General features: G+C 39.5%; 1 protein-coding gene across 5 annotated transcripts in view; it reads left to right on the top strand.

Moving 5' to 3' along the window:
• NME7 (NME/NM23 family member 7) overlaps positions 1–17,537 on the top strand; it is an 88,819-nt gene continuing 71,282 nt past the window's right edge. Inside the window, exons 1-2 of one of the 5 annotated variants that reach the window (XM_031056678.1) lie at positions 1–100; positions 17,067–17,174. In XM_031056678.1, coding sequence (XP_030912538.1) covers positions 17,172–17,174 — 3 coding nt within the window. In that variant the 5' untranslated portion in view covers positions 1–100; positions 17,067–17,171. Of the gene's footprint in view, positions 101–740; positions 791–11,698; positions 11,841–17,066; positions 17,175–17,537 lie in introns of those variants that run through there. The other 4 variants (XM_031056679.1, XM_031056677.1, XM_031056675.1 and 1 more) reach the window with 4 other exon arrangements.

Genomic DNA, 17,537 nt, shown 5'->3' with positions numbered 1-17,537 from the left:
CCCCCCGGGAGCCGCCCTGAGTTGGGAATAGACTGTGCCAGGAGCTCGGGAGACCGGGCGGAAAGGCAGTGGTGCATTTGGAGGAGACAATACGTTTCAGGTGCCACAGTCTTTATTCTTGACTGGATCTGCTGTGTAGTAATGCAGGGCAGACGACAGGATGTCTTTGCAGGGGCAGTAATAAGAAAAACCCAGTTTGCATTTTAATCTCGGGGAGGGTGGTTGGGCACTGGAACAGGCTCCCCAGGGAATTGGTCAGAATTCGGGAAGTGTTTGGACAATGCTCTCAGACATAGGGTGTGACTCTGGGGGCTGCCACGTGCAGGGCCTGGAGTTCGACTCGACAGTCCTCGTGGTTCCCTTTCATCATAGCATATTCTGTGATTATAATGAAACTCAACTGGGTCCCCTTTGCCCAAGATGGTGTGCAAACCCCAGTGTTATAGAGCTGATTAAAAAATCAACAGTTTGGAGCTGCATTTTGTACTCAAACTCACGTGCAAGACACATGCAGTAGCCAGGGACATGCGCCTGTGGGTGGGTCCACCCTTACACACTTGTCCTCAGCACCTCAAATTTTCCCCAGCCCCTCCAGCAGCTTATTTTGCACCTTGCTTTTGGGGCATAAACTCAAGATCACCATTTGCCACTTAAATAGAAATGCCACTGTTTGTTTTCAGATAAAGTGGTTACAAGTGTTCTGTTTAATCCAGGTAAAACTGTAATTTTCAATTCCCACGTTGAATTTATTCACGTCGGCAGAAGTCCTGCTTCGTGAGTTGTACCTTAGGTAAAGCATTTGCTTTGTTTACATTGATTGCCACTGAGTTTGACATGTTTCTAACCTTTTATTTCTGAGGTGACACCAACTTAACTTCATTAAACAGTTCGAAATCTTACAGCGACATCTAACAAAATGTTTCATGGCATGTTTGTTTAATTTATTTTGAAAAGCCTTCAGTGATAGGAACTACATGATCTGTTGTCATGATTTCATTGCATGATGATTTTTATAGGTTGCTGAGTTTTTTCCTGTTATATTCTCTGCTGGAAATGATACCAGTGATTATTTGTTCTGTTCTTTGTGGTTAAATATATTCCATTTTATCTTTTATTTGTAGAAGTTCTTGAAGATTTTAACTTTGCCCTTTCCTCATTTCACATTTTTCTTCAGTAAACAAATTTTGTTCTCTTAATATTTTTCTTCTGATAACTGTGGTTTTAAAATTTAGTAATTTTCCACTCTGCCTGCAATTTTCTCTAAATGTGGTGTTTAACCTGCAGGTTTCTTCCCAGCTACATTGTGTTCCACTGCTGCTGAACAGAGCAAAATATTTGTTTCTTGTGTCTTAGATCTTCATATTGTCAAAGTTACCATATTTGTTTCTTTCCTGAACTGTTCTGCACTCTCACTACAACCTAAAATAAATCAGATTTCCTGTGATCTGGCCAATTTCTCCCCTCATATTTGAATTTTTATTGTAATACTTTGCATTTGTTTCTTTCGAATTTTCATATTACCATGCTGATTTCTGCTTCTAAGGTGCTTGCAATCTTTCCCACACCTTAGTTGTCAGCCCAGATTCTGGAAATGTGCTTTCTCAGTTTCATTTTCAGAGTAGTAAGAAAAATCTGAAATAAAGCAGGTGCATGGCAGATCATTGTGGAACACCATCTGACTCCCAGTTGGCAAGGGAAGTATTCCTAATTACATCTTCATATGATGGATGTAACTGCTCTTTAGTTTAGGCCACAATGCCTTATTCAGCTTGTCAGATTCTCAAGTGTCAGATTAAAAACCTTATCAGTTGCCTTTTTGTCACAACTGTGGCTTCTCCCTTGCTCACAGTGTCAGGAAAAGATTTGTTCTTGACAAATTTTTATGATGTTGTTGTCTTAGATGTTCAATAACCAGCTATGTAATAACTCGTTCCACTACCTTCCAAATACTGCCTCTCTTGCCCTTCTCCTGTGCCCTTGAAGTGTGGGACCTTTCTTCTCTGGCTTTGAAGTGTTACAGAGTCCTGTTGGTTTCTTTCATACTTAAAAACCCGCTAATTTTTCCACTCATATACTCTTCATTGTGGCAGTTCCCTAAAATGCATTAAGAATAATTTGGCAGCTGGAAGGTGATGGGAGAACAGATGTTTGGGAATGAGTGCTGCTCATGTGGACACAGGATCCTGGGAAAGGGCTGAGTTATGTGACTGTTGGATGCCATGGCTTTATGCACCTGACCCATCTTAAAGCTGTTCAGAACATCTTTTCTCAGGAGCAAAATCAGAATATAAAAGATGTCTTCTGGTCGATTCTAATACTGACCTACAAGCTGGACTTTAGCCTCAGCATTTTAATTAGATTCTGAAAGTAATGGATTTTGGGTTAGAAAGCTTGACCAACCTTTAGTACTATATTGCTTCCACTTAATCATGTAACTTCAGTAAGTTTTAACGTATATGCCTACTCAGATAAAACCTGTGACAAGTCATCTCATGGCCACAGAAAGAAAAGGGTAGTAACTTTTATTGGAATCAGTTTGGACTGTATTTGTGTCACACCCTGTACTCCACTCATGTGCAAGTGGTGCTCTGGAAGTGGTTGTGTGCACTGTGAAACTGGGCAGGCATATTCCTGTTGTGGCAGAAGCTGAGGTAAAGGGCCAAATGTTCTGAAATATCCTGCAGTTATTAGTCAAACAGCACTTTGGCTTTACAGCCTGCTAATCAATGGAGACCAGCTTTCCTTGTCATCAAATGTCAGCATTTCAGATCAGTTCTGGTGCATTCTGGTGTCTGGTTTCTAATTGTGTGAGACTTGGCTGCTGTGGACAGGGAGCAGTAAATTCCCAAAGGGAGACCTGCTTTTCTCCACCCAAGATGTGCTCTCCCTCTTGGCTGCTGGAGTGCTCTACTATTCTGTAATGGTACCTTTCATACAATCACATACAGAGATGTATTTTTCCATGATCTTAACAATGTTAGTTTCTCTTGATTCATGAGTTTGGTGTGCTCTGACACTTGAAAGTGTTTCAGATATGGAAGTGCAGTATTTTCCAGAGAACAATGGGCTCTGTTCACCGCAGATACGGAGCCTGATTGCAGTGGAAATTCTGTGCCTAGGCACAGATTAGAGGATTTCCTTTTCTTCCGCCCTTTGAAACAGTTATTGTTACCCCTGCATTCTGACAGCTGCATTCTACATTACAAAGACTCTTTGAACAACAGGACAGACAAATTATTTCCTTCTTGTGCATAAAGACATCAAGGCACATAAAAGCCAGGTGACTTGTCTAATTTCTGGTTTTGACCTTGTGGATGTAGAAGGACAGAGTTAGTGGAATTTAGGTGTCCAACTACTTTAGTTCTTTTTGCAGAGTTAAGGGAAAATATATATGAAATTTGCTTTCCTGGTTTCCAGAGCTAGCAGTCTTGTAATTTTGACAAAAGACTTATATGTATCAAGGGATGAGCAGTTCAGCCCACTTCAACAGAAAATTTGACACCTTGTGTGTTATATGTTTGCTGTAATTATTATTATCATCAGTTCATTGGTAAAACCCACAGCTTGGAGAACATCAACATGGAAATCATCACCCTTTAGACAAGACAGGGAAGAAAAATGAGAAATTTTTTAAAGTGCTTTGATTCATCACTGGAAAATATTTCTTTTTTTAGAAATGGGTCGTAGGAAATGAATCAGGAATTTCTAGAACTTGACAATAGGGGGGCCTGGGTTTTCATGGCGTGTTCAGATTTTCAGTTGAAGACTTTATAAAGGCAGAACAGCCCATGGGGCTGTGTTGGTTTACAGGAGTTTCTCTTGGGACCCAGTGATCTCAACCATACTGGATGATCTGGTAGAATTGAATAATTTTGATGAAGATCTGTCATTCAGAACCGCTCATATAAGCATACTAATCTCTTCACTGCTAATAGACTTTCCTGAACAAGTGCAAGTTTATAAAATGACTTTTTGTAATTTTCAAATTGCTTACTTCCTGTTGCAAAACAGCTGCCATTAAAAAAAAAGGCATTTTAAACTCTTCCAGGAAACTTGCAATATCTTTGCAAAAGACACTTTCCTAATGCTTAAGAAATTTTGTTTCTTTGGTCTTCAAACAAAACTCCGTTTCACTTGAGTGACAGCTGGGGATTACATTGAATTTTCCTCAGCTGCGCAGTGGCCTGATCCTGTCAGTTGAAAATTTGCAAGGCAGAACCAACCACAAAGACAATTCTCTGTACTTAATGTCCAACTCTCATTTACAGTATTTCATCACAGGGGAAAAAAAATGTATGCAGCGTAAGGAGAAAATAAGCAGAATGCTATCAGGTAGCCTCTAACTTCTTATTTCATGGTGAGTCTTCCTGTGAGCATCAAGAGAGTGTCATGGTTTTGTCTTGAATGGTGATTGCAAACAGTGGAAATTTGCTTCTTCAGCAGTTAGGCTGTGTGCATTGCATAAGATGTAGCTGATAAAATAACAGATTCTTTGGCACTCTGTCAAGCAAGTTTGAAAACTGTCAAAACTGTTTGAAAACCCACATAACTTCCCTTTGTTCCAAGAGCTCATTTTGGGTTTGATGTTGACATCTTTATGACATTATGTGCTTTATAAAATACCACCCTACAAATACAAAGTTGACAGCTTTAGAATCCATGGGATAAATTACCTCCCTCTGTAGCCAAGTCTTGGCTTTGGCTTGCAGATATTACCATCTCTCCAAATGTAATTTTAGATTAATTGATGGCTCTTCTGATGGGGTGGCTCAAACAGGTGACATTGTGATAGTCAAAGTTACCTAACATTGTCTGATGATAACTTTGATACTGATCTCCCTTTGTCACCCAGAGTTGTCTGTCCAGATCCTTTGGGTTGTGGGTACAGATCTTAGTAACTGACATGTTGGTCCTAATGGTATGTTGGGTTTTTTTAAAATATATATATTGCTAGAAACTCAAAAAGTTCAGGAATTACTCAGTGAACGAGTGCCAGGAATAAAGAAAAGTTACAAACTTTCTGTTAGCAATAAAAAAACAATAGAATTTGATGACAGAGGCAGTAGTTATTTAGAAAGATGTTCCAGGCAGATTTGATGTGGGTAAAATTTACAGTTAACCATCAGAGCTCAGCACGTTTTGAAAGTACATCTAAATAGTTCTTAATACAGGAACGCAGCTGGTCTGTGTCAGATCAGGAGCAGCTTGGAAGGATGAGCATTACCTTTGGGCAAAGAGACACCAAGCTATAATTACAACCATAGAATCATCATTTAGGTTAGAAAGGACCTCAAACCTGCTCAAAATAGGTCTAACCAGACCAGGCTGTTCCAGGCTGTGTCCTGGCAAGTCCTGAACATGTCCCAAGATGGAGATTGCACACATCTGAGCATCCTATGCCAGTGCTTGACCACCCACTTGGTAATTCTTTGTTTTTCTAGTGTATGACTGGAATGTTCTGTGTTTCCATGTGTGTCCTTTGCTTTTTTTGCTCTCACTGTGCACCTTCAGGAAAAGTCTAGATCCATCTTTTTGGTGTATTTCACTTAGGCAGTTGCAGACAGCGGTAGCGTCACCCTCAGCCTTCTCTAATCTGAGTGGGCTCAGTTCTCCCAGCCTCCTCACGTGTCCTGTTCTCCAGACCCTGAATGCCTTGGTGGCCAGTGGCTAAGCACTAATGACTGAACCTTTTAGGTTTTTCTGTTTGATAGTGTCTGTTTCCTTTAAGCCAAAGGAGTGGTGACCCTCCAAAAAGTGGTTTTGGCTGTTCAGTTGCCCATTTTAGTGTCAGTTTCTAGTATCCTATGGTGATCTAGTATATCTGGGTGGGATACTCTGTTAGTCATGAAGTGGCTGGTGAGAAACAATGATTGTAGGTAATAACTACAACCAGTTATTACCTATTGCTCTAAGTCTGAAGAGGGCTTTTCCATAAACACTGACTTTTAACTATAATTGTAGCTGTGAGAAATAATCACCAAAAGTACTATTTCCTGACAATGAGCACTGTGTTTTGCCTAATGCATCCAAACTATTTTGAGTTCCCTTGTGTCCTTATACAGATGGAAACCAGAGGCTCTGGTGCCTGAGCAACACACCGAGGTCACTCAGTAGTGTTGTGTGGGTGGAACCCCATAGTTCTCTCCCAGTCAGGAAAATGGAAAGAAAAAACCGCGTAAGGGGAGTAAATTATGTATGGCAGGGCTTTGGAACATGCTGTTACAGTTTAATACTAAGAATGACAGCTTAGCAAGTATTTTCATCTCTAATGAGCGTATCTCAGATCAGATGAGCACATACAAGAGGTAGAAGTTTGGGGTTTTTTTTTCTCACATTCTGTGCCTGTTAGAGTTATTAGATAAATTCTGTGAGGTGCCTTTATGAGTTGTCCTGGAGTGGGCAGCTCTGATACCCACTTAAGAACTGTGGTAATGAGAATTTTGGGAGGGTGTGGGATTGGCATTGGGAGGGTGGGCCTCGAGGAAGGCCAGGCATTGAGGAAGGCTGCCTGCCCATGTGTCTCAGTTTTCATGTGTGAAAGGACTTCGTCACCGTGGCTCTTGGGATCTGTGCTTTATCATTTAGTCATTTTTATCTGCTCTTATGAGGTTACTAGTTTTTAAGCTCTAGGTGTACTAGGAAGAGATAGCAGTGGCTTCTAACTGATCATTTCAGAAGTGAATTCTTGAGGTTTAAATAAGGTGCTCAACCCGTCCTTGGGCACCAGAGGGTGCTCATGTCTTTGGAAAGAAGTGGTGCTCTCCCGAGATGTGTTTCTGAGAGCCTGTTGCATGATCTTTGTTTGCATGGGATCCTCCAATGATTGTAACTACCTTGATTATCTTTTTTTTAAAATCGCACTTTTCCTGCAGAATACTCCAACACACTTGGAAGGAGAGCTACATATAAGAGAGGGCTACACATGGGAAGTGGAGAGAGGTGGGTAGGCATACTTGAGCCTGTGTACCTGTTCTTGCACATTTAAGTGTGATCCCTCACTAAATTAAATACTCCTCCTATTTTTAGCCTTTCCTTGTTTTCTTTCTCCTACTGTAGGGACTGTATCATGCTGTATGTTTTCTAGTTATATAGGGGCAATGCTGTCCTCGCTCTGTCCCGTGGTCTCTTTTACAATACGCTCTTTGAACTGTGATCTTTTAAGTTGGAGGACTCCCAAATCACTGGGATGGCGTAGAAGAACTGTGGTCTGGATCCAATCCTTGCAGCTACTGACGTTCTGGACTAGCAGTGTTTCCTGAAGGCAGCTGCAGAGGCAGTGGGCTGGGCAGCATTTTCCCTTTCTGACTTCTTCCACTGGTGCCTGGTTCCTGTGCTCCAGTGAAGGGTCTGTGGAAGGAGGAAATTAGGATGAACTCACTAACCTGCCTCTGCTCTGCTTTGTCAAAATGAATGGAGATTTATGATGCCTAAATAGTACAAATATTTTAGCTGTTAAATCTTGGTATGTTTCCATGAAAGGAGTGATGGTGATGATTATTCTCATTTTACAAAAGTGGGGAAAATAGCCTCCTTTTTCAAAAGGTCCTGAACATCAAGTGCACTAATGCAGGGGACAGCTGAGTAGGTGGAACTAAGCAATCTTATTCATCTATATATGGGATTGGAATCTCAGTCACGGTCTTCATCCAGCAGAGATGTTTGCATCTGAGGGGAATAACATAGTTCAGTTGTGCAAATCTGATAACAAAAGTCCTATGCTTTGGGAGAGAAATAATCTGTAAATTGTAGAACAAATATTCATCAAGTGAACCTGTAAAAAAAGCCTGTTAGGATTGGCAGAGTTTGGGAGTATGATTACAGTCACCCACAGAAGATTTTTTTTTCTTACTTCACTAGTGGGAAATTGCTGAACAGCTTTTATCATGAGAACTGCTGTTTGCATGTAACTTGTCATTAGTCTGACTTCAGAATAAATTTTGACCATGACATCTGTGGGCTGAAATCTGGATTTAGTCCAACTACCTTAGAATTTGACACAATCTGAGAAAAAGTAAAGCTAGCATTGGTTAAGCAGTAGTGCAGACAACATACTAGCTGTTACTGCCCATAGTAGTGAATGAGAAATGTGTCAGCAGAGTTGTCAGCTTCATAGGACCATAAATTGCTACTAGACCATGGCAAGCTCTTGACTGTTACAGGTGGATGCAGCATGTGTGGTCTTCAGAGCATTCACACAGACTCCTGGGTGCTAATTGCTCGTGATATTGGCTGGCTGAAGGACCCACTCTCCCTTAGCTGTGATTCCAAGGCAACCAACTAGTTCTTGCTTGAAAAGCTTTTCAGAAGATTATTATGAGCTGAGATAATCTGAAGATGTTGTAGGCATTAAAGTGCTTTGAAGTGCTGTTAACAGCTTTAGTTTAGGATTTGTAGGTGTTTCCTTTCAAAGCTCTACTTCCCAGCTGCTTGTAGCTTTCTCCAGTTTTAACCATTCTGTGTAAAGATTTCCACATTGATTCTACAAGAGGTTGAAAATTTAACGGAATACCTGAATAAGAATGTGTGGGGAGTAAATCTGAAAAGTGCTTCAGAATCCTAATAAAAACACACACACACACACACACAAAAAAAAAAAAACAAACCAAAAACCAAAAAACAAACCAAAAAACAAACAAAAAATAAAACCGTGTTCCTTTGGAAAGCTTTAGTCCTCAAAATACTGGAAATTGAAAGCTAAAGGTTTGGCGGAGGAATGGTTTTCTGTAAAAGGAAACTACCTTTGAGTATTGACATCAGTTTTAATGTTAGGCCAAATTTTGAGCCTTTCAGAAATGTTTTTCCTCGAAGTACAGTATTGGATGGATCTTGTAATGGGGTGTGCACAGGTAGCTCAGTGTTTCACTTCCTGGCATGGTGTGGAGGCATTAATGTCGCCGTGGGAAGGTGGAGACACAGCATTCAGCAGCTGACCAGGGCAGAATTAGTTCTGCCACTACTGGCTGATTAAGTGCAAAGCACCTAAACTTTGTGCTCAGATGTGATTATGTGGGATGACCTGCGTTGCAAATCGTGCTCTGAGTCAGGGAACAGCTCTGCTTTTGCTTAAATCACTGTCAGGCTCTGCTGGAGTTAGTGGAGGCAGACAGGCACGTGCTGAGCACTACTGATTGCTCTGAGAGGAATTACCTGTGATCATGTAATTACAAGTGCAATAATATATGATCCTATCATCTGCAGCTTTATAAATGTGCAATAAATGGCCACATGTTCTGCTAAAGACAAGATGTAGCTGGTCTTCTAAAGCTAAACCTGGCTGGACAGAGCAGTGAGGAGCAGTATGGCATCCTTCATGTGTTTTAGAGAAACTGTTTCCAATAATTAGAAAAATAACATGAATCCTGTAAATAAGTATTCAAGTATGACATGCAATTGTAGAGTGAAATTTTCACTACGTAGGCTTTGGTTTCTACAAGGAGAGGATAAAAAGAGATACACTTATAAAATTCATCAGTATGCTTTTGAGTACAAGGCTTAGGTTGAGAATTGTCTGTAGTCAAGACATTGTCATGGAAATTGCAGTTACCAGATGTTTTTCCTTTTGAAAAGTGATCTTTTGATTTCACTTTTTCACTAAAGAAGAACCTGTTGAGAAAGTAGTGGGAGGTGCAACAGCAGTGAGGGGGCTGCAAAATTGGAGTTCTAAAAATTATTCCTACTTGTGTGTCAGAAGCATGAATAGACGAGGAGGAGGAAAATGAGTTTTAAGAGACAGAGCTAATTGAGTGCTCTATCTACACAGTGTTGTGGATTTAAGTTTTGCCTGGAAAATATCCTGTATTACATAAACTGTGAAGGCAGAAGATGGCTTGAATAACATAGCTTAATAAGCATGCACTGATGAGAATTCATTTTTGTATTTAAGGTGCACTAAAATGCTGAAAATCAGAGCACTTTCTGCTGCACAGAATGTTAGACTTCGCTGTGAGCTCAACTATAGTTAGACAACGGAGAATCCAGGCGGGTATGGGCCTTTATTAAACACCTGAGCTGAAGAGAGGCTCTGGTCACAACAGTCAGGGATGAGAAACATGAATATAGAGAACCAGGCCCCATTTTTTCTCATGCTTGCAGAAGTACTTTTTAAAGAGATTTTTTATAAATTTCAATTGTTTTAAGTGTTATTGAACTTTATTTTTCAGCTTTATGTCTGCAGAGGGTTGTCGCATTTAAGATGTCCTTCCATCAAAGAGTAGCACTCCTGAACACACTGGTTAAGACTGTCTTTGAACCTAATTAAAGTTAGATGTTTTTTTGGTCGGGTGGTCTGAATCTGCGACCACTTGGTGCCACGTGGGAAGTTTGGCATCGTGCAGGGCCTGCACCTAAAAGCATTCTGCTGAAAATAAAGCAGGACTTGCCAGATGTTGAAATGGGAGAGCAGGAAGGCTATCAAGTCAACCATTTAAAGCAATCAGAGTATTTCTGGAGCTCTGGACAAAGCAGGTGCTGCTGTGATGGTGCTTCTGTCACTGGCCTGCGGGGGGAGTATAACACTGTCAGTGGCTGCTTCTGGCTGAAATTCTTGGCTCTTGCTCCTCAGAGCAGGAGTTTGCCAGTCACTGCTTTTCATTTGCGCTGAAGCCCTCTTCAGGCCTAGGAAGTAGCATTAAATCTGAAGTGGGGATTGGTCTGGGAGAGCGGTGGTTGGAGATTTATGGGCTTTGAGGAACAGTTTCAAATAATTCATAACAGGACTTAGATACCTGGTAGAGGTTGATCATACATTTATAGCAATATCTTCTGGACTTTGGAAGTTGATTATATGTTTATAACAACAGTTTCTGGGCCTAATTCTGAAAATAATGTTCTTGGTGAAAGCAGTTGGTCTGGTCCCACACTTAGCCCTGTGAAGGCCAGCATCTGTCCAAGGAATGCACCAGCACAAATGGTGATAGTTGGTGGGTTTTTTGTAGAAACTATAAAGAGGAAAGATAAAGATACCTCTTCACTGGCCATTTCAGCTTTTCTTTTGGTTGCGAAGCTCTAATACTTTTGTGATTTTTAAAAAATCTTGTTTCTTCCTAAAAACATAAGGTATGTACATGTTCATGCATAAGCAGGCTACGGGATGTTGGAGTCAATGAGCTTCATGATATCTTCACATGAAATGTTTTATAATAACTCGTATTCTTATGCTTTGAAACCATCTTATTTTTATAAAAATACTCTTGCTCTTCCAAAGTATTTTTGAGAGTTCACCAACCTGGTTTGAAGGGGGAATAGGTTGTGAAAAAATGTTTCCTTAAAATTGTTCATTTTAAGAATTTTAGGCAGCTTCAGAGCAGCCTTTCCGGAAAGCTTTTTTGGTGTATTAGGAGAAATACCCATTTGGTATTTCTCACAGATGCAGACCACCAGACCAAAAAAAAAATCTGACTTTAATTAGGTTAAAAGACAGTCTTAACCAGTGTGATAGGAGTGTTACCCTATTTCTATTTGGTGTGGGAATAGTTCCTGTCCGCTGGTCCATCCTGTTCCCAGTGATTTTCATAGAAACAGCTTGGTCTGTGCTTTCCTGGAGGTTTTCCCAGTGACAGCAGAGTTTTACAAAATATAGAACACAATATCAATATAGAACAATATCAGGATGGATCGGATTCAGCTTTTACCGAGGTTTGTGAAGTCTTTTTATTGCTTCATTAGGAGATGATTCAAATACTTTGATTCTTTTTCTCTTTGGTCTGATTTCAGAGTCACTGAGTCACTGAGAAAAATCGAAGGAGCAGCAGACAACAAAGGTGCACACTTAAAATGTAGCAATACTCTGCATGACTCCTAAAGCTGTAATATGTGAGCAATGGGCCCTGAGCCTGTGTCAGGTAATGTCATGCATGCTGAAGTTCCTGACAGCCTGTGTAACCTCATAGAAACCAGATTGCTAATGGCATATAAAAGTGCACTTTCTAGATACCTCAGGGCTTTCTAATTTTGAGAAATACTCTGGTACTGTTTCATGTGAGGTTCTCTTGAGCTGATAAAAAAATCAGCTCCTGATTCCCTGTGTTCTCGATTGTAAGATAAACTCTAGTATGAAATTTCTAGTCAAAATCAGAGGAGGAGGAGAGAAGTAGTCACTCCAGAATAGTATAGTAGTGTGACTGTCAGGTGAAGCATTTAGAAAACCAAATCCAGGTCTATGTTCTTCATAGGACAAATCAGAGGGGTAAAGTTTCTCCACCTTTCCATGGGAATTCCTTAGTCCTTGAGCTGCTCTTTTACCGCTGTTGCTTCTCATGAAAACCTTTTGAAGATCTGCTTTTGTTTTCCTGTGGACAGAAGCCTTTTGGAAGTCTAGAAGGTTTGCAGTACGAGATATTGTGTCCTGTCCAGCTTGTTAGGAATTCTGCTTCTTGGTTTTGAATGTCCTTGGCAGTTTAGTTCCAAACACACAGTTTCCCTCTGCGGAGTTTTCTGGGAGAACAGTTCTTTCATGGATGCTTGGATTTAGGTTCTAGAACTTAGTCCCATGGCTAAGAATGACTGCTTCCCCCATCACTTTCAGAAGTAAGTACAAAATTTAGGATTTTTATTTCCACTGTACTTCAGTAAATGTTTCTCATGTCCATAGAGCCATCCTATTGCATATTCACATATGCCAATATAAACAAAAAAGCAAAAGGTAGCAAAACCCACATGCATTTGAATGTATTTAAATGTTGTCCTGGGCAACTTACATAAGGAAGAGGACAAAACCTTTCCATCATCACAGCGGGTGAACTCTTGACATTGCTGATCTCAGTTCTAGAATTTACCGTGAAAAGGAGATGTAAATCCTGTATCAGCATGCAAATGTAAAGTGCATAATCACCGCTGGACTTTTTAGTGGTAGCAATTATTCCACTAATGCGAGCATTTGTGAAAATATATTTCTCCCTCATTAGTTATTGCTTATTGAATTGCATAGTCATGAGACCAGAGGCTATGTGTGATTTTAATAAGGGAATGGTACAGAAATGAATGTAAATTAATCCTTTGAAGCAAGAATTTTCTGAGTTATAATGTACTTATAGATTCACTTGATTTGTTATTTCTTGAGCTGTTCAAAGGAGTGTGATTTCAGTGGTGGCTAAGATGCCTGTCCCATTTCCTGAGGGAATGAACTGCTCCCTGGTCAAGAGCTGTGAGCCCTTTCAGGACTCCTTCTCGGTCTGAAGCAGTGTGGTGCATTGAACGTGTTACCCCCTGACAGGTCACCACTGTTCTCTAATCACTCTTCTTTGGAGAGTTATTTTCTCTGAGTTTCCTTTGTTAGGAGCATGGACAGAAGCTAACAATGAAACTTAGCTTGCCTCCCACAGTACTTCCTAATCCTTGAGATTCCTTCCCAGTTTGCAGTCAGGACACACTAGTGAAGGGGTATATAGGAAGGTTGTTTGCCACACCTGTTCTGTTGATTGAGTGGTGTACTGATTGAAAATAAGTGTTCAGAAATTAGAATTTCAGGTCTATGAAGGCTTAAACAGTTTTTTCAATTCTCACAGTATGTGATAGAAAGTGGACAGTTTTTTATGTTTGGTTTTTGCCTTCAAAATCCTACTTCATTAAATAAGTAAATAAAAGTTTCTGTTCTCATTTAAAAACCTGATATATACTCACTTTTAAGAACTTACATTTTGAAATTGTTTGGCATTTTTGATGACTTGGAGTGGCACTTTGACAGCAATGCCTGGCAAGGGCTTCCCAAAATAAGCTCACCATATCATGATTGTATTCCGTATTGTCTTTTATCTGTTTTAAGACTACTTGCACGAATCTGCAATAGTAAGATCAGAGTCCTACTGTATTTTAGGTACTTATTTGGCAGGGTCTTCAATTTGCTTTCAGTGTTGAATTTCTTCAGAGTCAGACACTGTAAAGTGTCTGCCTCTGAAACAATTGACATGTTCACAAATATAATGTTTCCACTTAGAATGTCTCCCATAAGCTTTGAACTTTTTTCTGATACTGTTTTATTGTAATAATTCTATGTCCATACAGCAGAGAAAATTCTAGTTATGTCTTAGGAGAAGCTTTAGAGGTTTTTTTTTTGGTCATTTTAGAAAAATACTAGGTCTCCATATTTTCTGGATACATAACAGTAATGGATTCAAGCTGTCCTGCTGACTGATAGCATTTTCTGGGTGTTTGGGGATTAGCTCTGCAGTTTTTCTTGAGTCTAAATAGCATTTATTACCTTGCTTTTGCTTACAATGCCAAAAGAAGATAATACAGAATGGTGATTTCTGCTATTCAGTGGCCAGCAGGGCTTACTGAATAAGAAATATGAATAGCTCAGACACTGAATAAAATCTTATAAAATAGATTTCAGATTTTTAATGAAAATCAGATTCTTAAATCCAAGGTTGTGTTAAAAGAAAAAAAAAAGAGGCAATTCCTCACCACACAAGGCACACAATGCAGTTTCTCATTGTAAACATGAAGGTGCTCATGATTGATACTGGTGCCTAAGTAAAAAAATCTAATGGTGCGTTCTTTGATTGTTCATATAAATACATTACTTCCCTGAGACAAGTAATTTACGAATTTTGGAAGTTTTACTTAAATGAAAATCAGTAGCTTCTGTGGCAACTGCTACCTGGAAAATATAGTTGAAAGCAATGCTATGGCATGAAAAAGTAGCATATAGTAATGCAATTATATGTCTTCATGTTATGAAGAGGCATTGATTAAAATGGTGCATCTATTTTATTTCATCCATTCAGTAGTCATTTTCTGGAGGTAGTACTTGAGAAATGCCCCATCTCTGGAAGTGTTCAAGGTTGGATGGGGATTTGAGCAATCTGGTGTAGTGAAAGGTGCCCCTGCCGCGGCAGAGGGGTTGCAAGTGGGTGGTTTTTAAGCTCCCTTCCAAGCCAGACCATGTGGAAGAGGTTTTACAGTGACTTCTGTGAGCCAGAGAGAAGTTTAATAAGAGGATACATGTTTACTCCTGAAAGAATTTTCTGCCAAGGTCATTGACATAGAAACCAAGAAAGAAAAAAGGATAAATTAAGAGCAACCTGCAACTGCCAAACTGCTGATTCCAGTAAGCACTTTGTTTGTCTTTCGTGACAATGAGTAAAGTGTAAACTTATGAGTTTTTTAAGAATGTATAAAAAGCATGCATGCTATAATAAAAACAGGTTTGAAGCCTTCTGACAATGGAATGTGTTGCTTTGTATTGTCTCCATCTCAACTATGACAAGACCATTCCATGGTTCTATGGAAGTGGACTGTTTCTCTATTTAGACAAGGTTTTTGGCTGAGAACTGCTTCTCTATAAAATCCATTCTTGACAAGATGATGGTCAGCCAAATCAATTGATCAAATATCTTGTTGTCCAGTAGTATGAGTGTGAGATTGAAGTTGAAATCAGTCTGCCAACCCTAATTACTCCTTATTGCCTATATAGAAAAATCAAGAATGAGTTTTGCTGTAAGACAGAGTTTGTTCTGATTTGCATTTCTCCAGAATGATGGCAGTGGCAGTAACGACGCAAACACATCCAGCTCAAGCAAGGGCCGGAAACCAGGCTAAGTCATTAGGGTGTTTTCATGCTGGATGCTGCACGTAAAAGATGAGTTTAACTCTTGTCAAAGGCTGCAGTGTGTGCTCTACAGATAATACAGGAGTTGGAGTAGCTGATGCTAATATGGTTTCCAGTGCTGCATAACCTTCTACAGAGAGAAATGGAAACTTTGCATCCTTCACAGGGCACTGTGCTGCCCTCATGGCATAAGTGTTTCTGCAGTACAGTCATACTTTGTTTGCAGTGTAGGGAGTACCATAAGAGCTGACAGGAAAGTGGTGCATTTGCCATGATGCTAAGAGGTACTAGTATTCATCGCATTGTAAAATTCTGAATTTGTTCTTCATTATCTCATTCTTTCCTGCTACTGCTTCTCTTAGGACTTCGACCTGTGAAATTGCTTAGTCCTAAGTCAGTTGTAAGCTGAAGATGCTGGAAAATTATAATTCTTTTCCTACTGGTGTTTAAGAATAGTCATGGAAGCTTACAGGAACTCTCTGTCTTTTTGCTTATTAAGTGGTCTTTGTAAAAACTGAAATGCAGCCCTTCTCTACAATCTGAAGTACTGAAGAGGCCCAAGTGGCTTTAAAGTTAAACTCCCAGGGGTTTCTCAATATTTAAAGTGTATAAGAAGGGTACGGATATGTGTAAAGTGTGGAAGTCTGTGATAAGACCGTGCTTGCCCTTACGAGTAGCAGTCAGATTTAGAGGAGATGTGGGAGTTAAAAATTTAGAGCTCCATCTAACTATTCTAGATATCAAATAACTGATACTGCATCAATAACTAACAAACATGTGCCACTAAGAGGAATGAGAATTGCACATCCACGTGCTGTGCCTGATCTTTGTTCTTGCTTTGCTGGGGGCTGTTATCCTCTGAGGATGAGGCATGGAGAGAAGCTACTCGTGTAGTTACACTTCTGGAATTACTGCAATCCATTTTCCTCATCTGCACTCCTTAGGGGCAGAAAATGAGTTGTAGATGAGGTTGGGCTGTTTATGCTTTATGTAAATTTCAGGAAGTTAAGTAGTGAATCAAACTAATGCTGTCCTTAACTTGAATATTTTTATCTTTATCTCATCATTACGAGAAATTTAGATATGACTGTTAAGGAAGTGTTTCCTTGTAGGATGTATAGAAGATGTGTTAAGAGTCTGTAATATAATTGTAGGTGAACACATTTTTTTAAGGAAAGAAAGTAAATCAAATACTTTGACTAAGTTGGGAAGTGTAACAACAACTTCAGCAGTAGTCCATGCTCCATGACTGGTGAAATCTGGGTAAGTTATGAGATTGTCTGGAAAACTGCCATGATCCAAGTTTCATCCTATTTAAAAGATGATAGCTAACAAATGAAAAGATGTCACCAGCTGTGGTAGACAGGAGATAATATGCAGAGTGAGCAAGTCCATTTACAAGTGATTTTTTTTTTTTTACTTTTCTGATAAGAAATGAATCAAGTTTTTTATTTGTGTATTTTTACGTATAGACTATGTATGCTTTCTGTAATAGCCAGTTTTGCCCTTTTTTTTCCAGAGTCAAGATGAGAGATACGCTTTCATTGCTGAATGGTATGACCCAAATGCTTCACTCTTTCGGCGTTATGAACTTCTGTATTATCCAAAAGACTCATCAATTGAAATGGTAAGGATGTAAGAAAAACAATCTGTTGTCATAAATGTAATATCCAATTAAATAGTTCATAAAATGGCAAGTCACTGCCTATACCTAATAATTTTCCAGGTAAGAAAATTTAATTTAAAATGTGTCTTGCTCGGTTTCTAAAATGAAAAGAAAAGCAAGTAAAGCATATGGAATAGCTTTCACATTTATGATTTTTTTTTTTTCTTTCTTAAAGCTTGCTTTGGTGTGGAGAGATTATTTTCACAAATCTGTTTTCATTCAATCTCTACTTGGGTTTCAGAATTGAAACTCAGCAACTCTGGCCTACTGCTTGAGAAGAGTAAGCTGACGCTAATTCCAAACAGGAGACTAAGCTTCAGCAGG

Source organism: Geospiza fortis, unplaced genomic scaffold, assembly GCF_000277835.1.
Source record: "Geospiza fortis unplaced genomic scaffold, GeoFor_1.0 scaffold1, whole genome shotgun sequence".
Classification (NCBI taxonomy): domain Eukaryota; kingdom Metazoa; phylum Chordata; class Aves; order Passeriformes; family Thraupidae; genus Geospiza; species Geospiza fortis.
The sequence above is the reverse complement of the archived record's forward strand: the minus strand, read 5'-3'. Positions and strand labels throughout refer to the sequence as shown.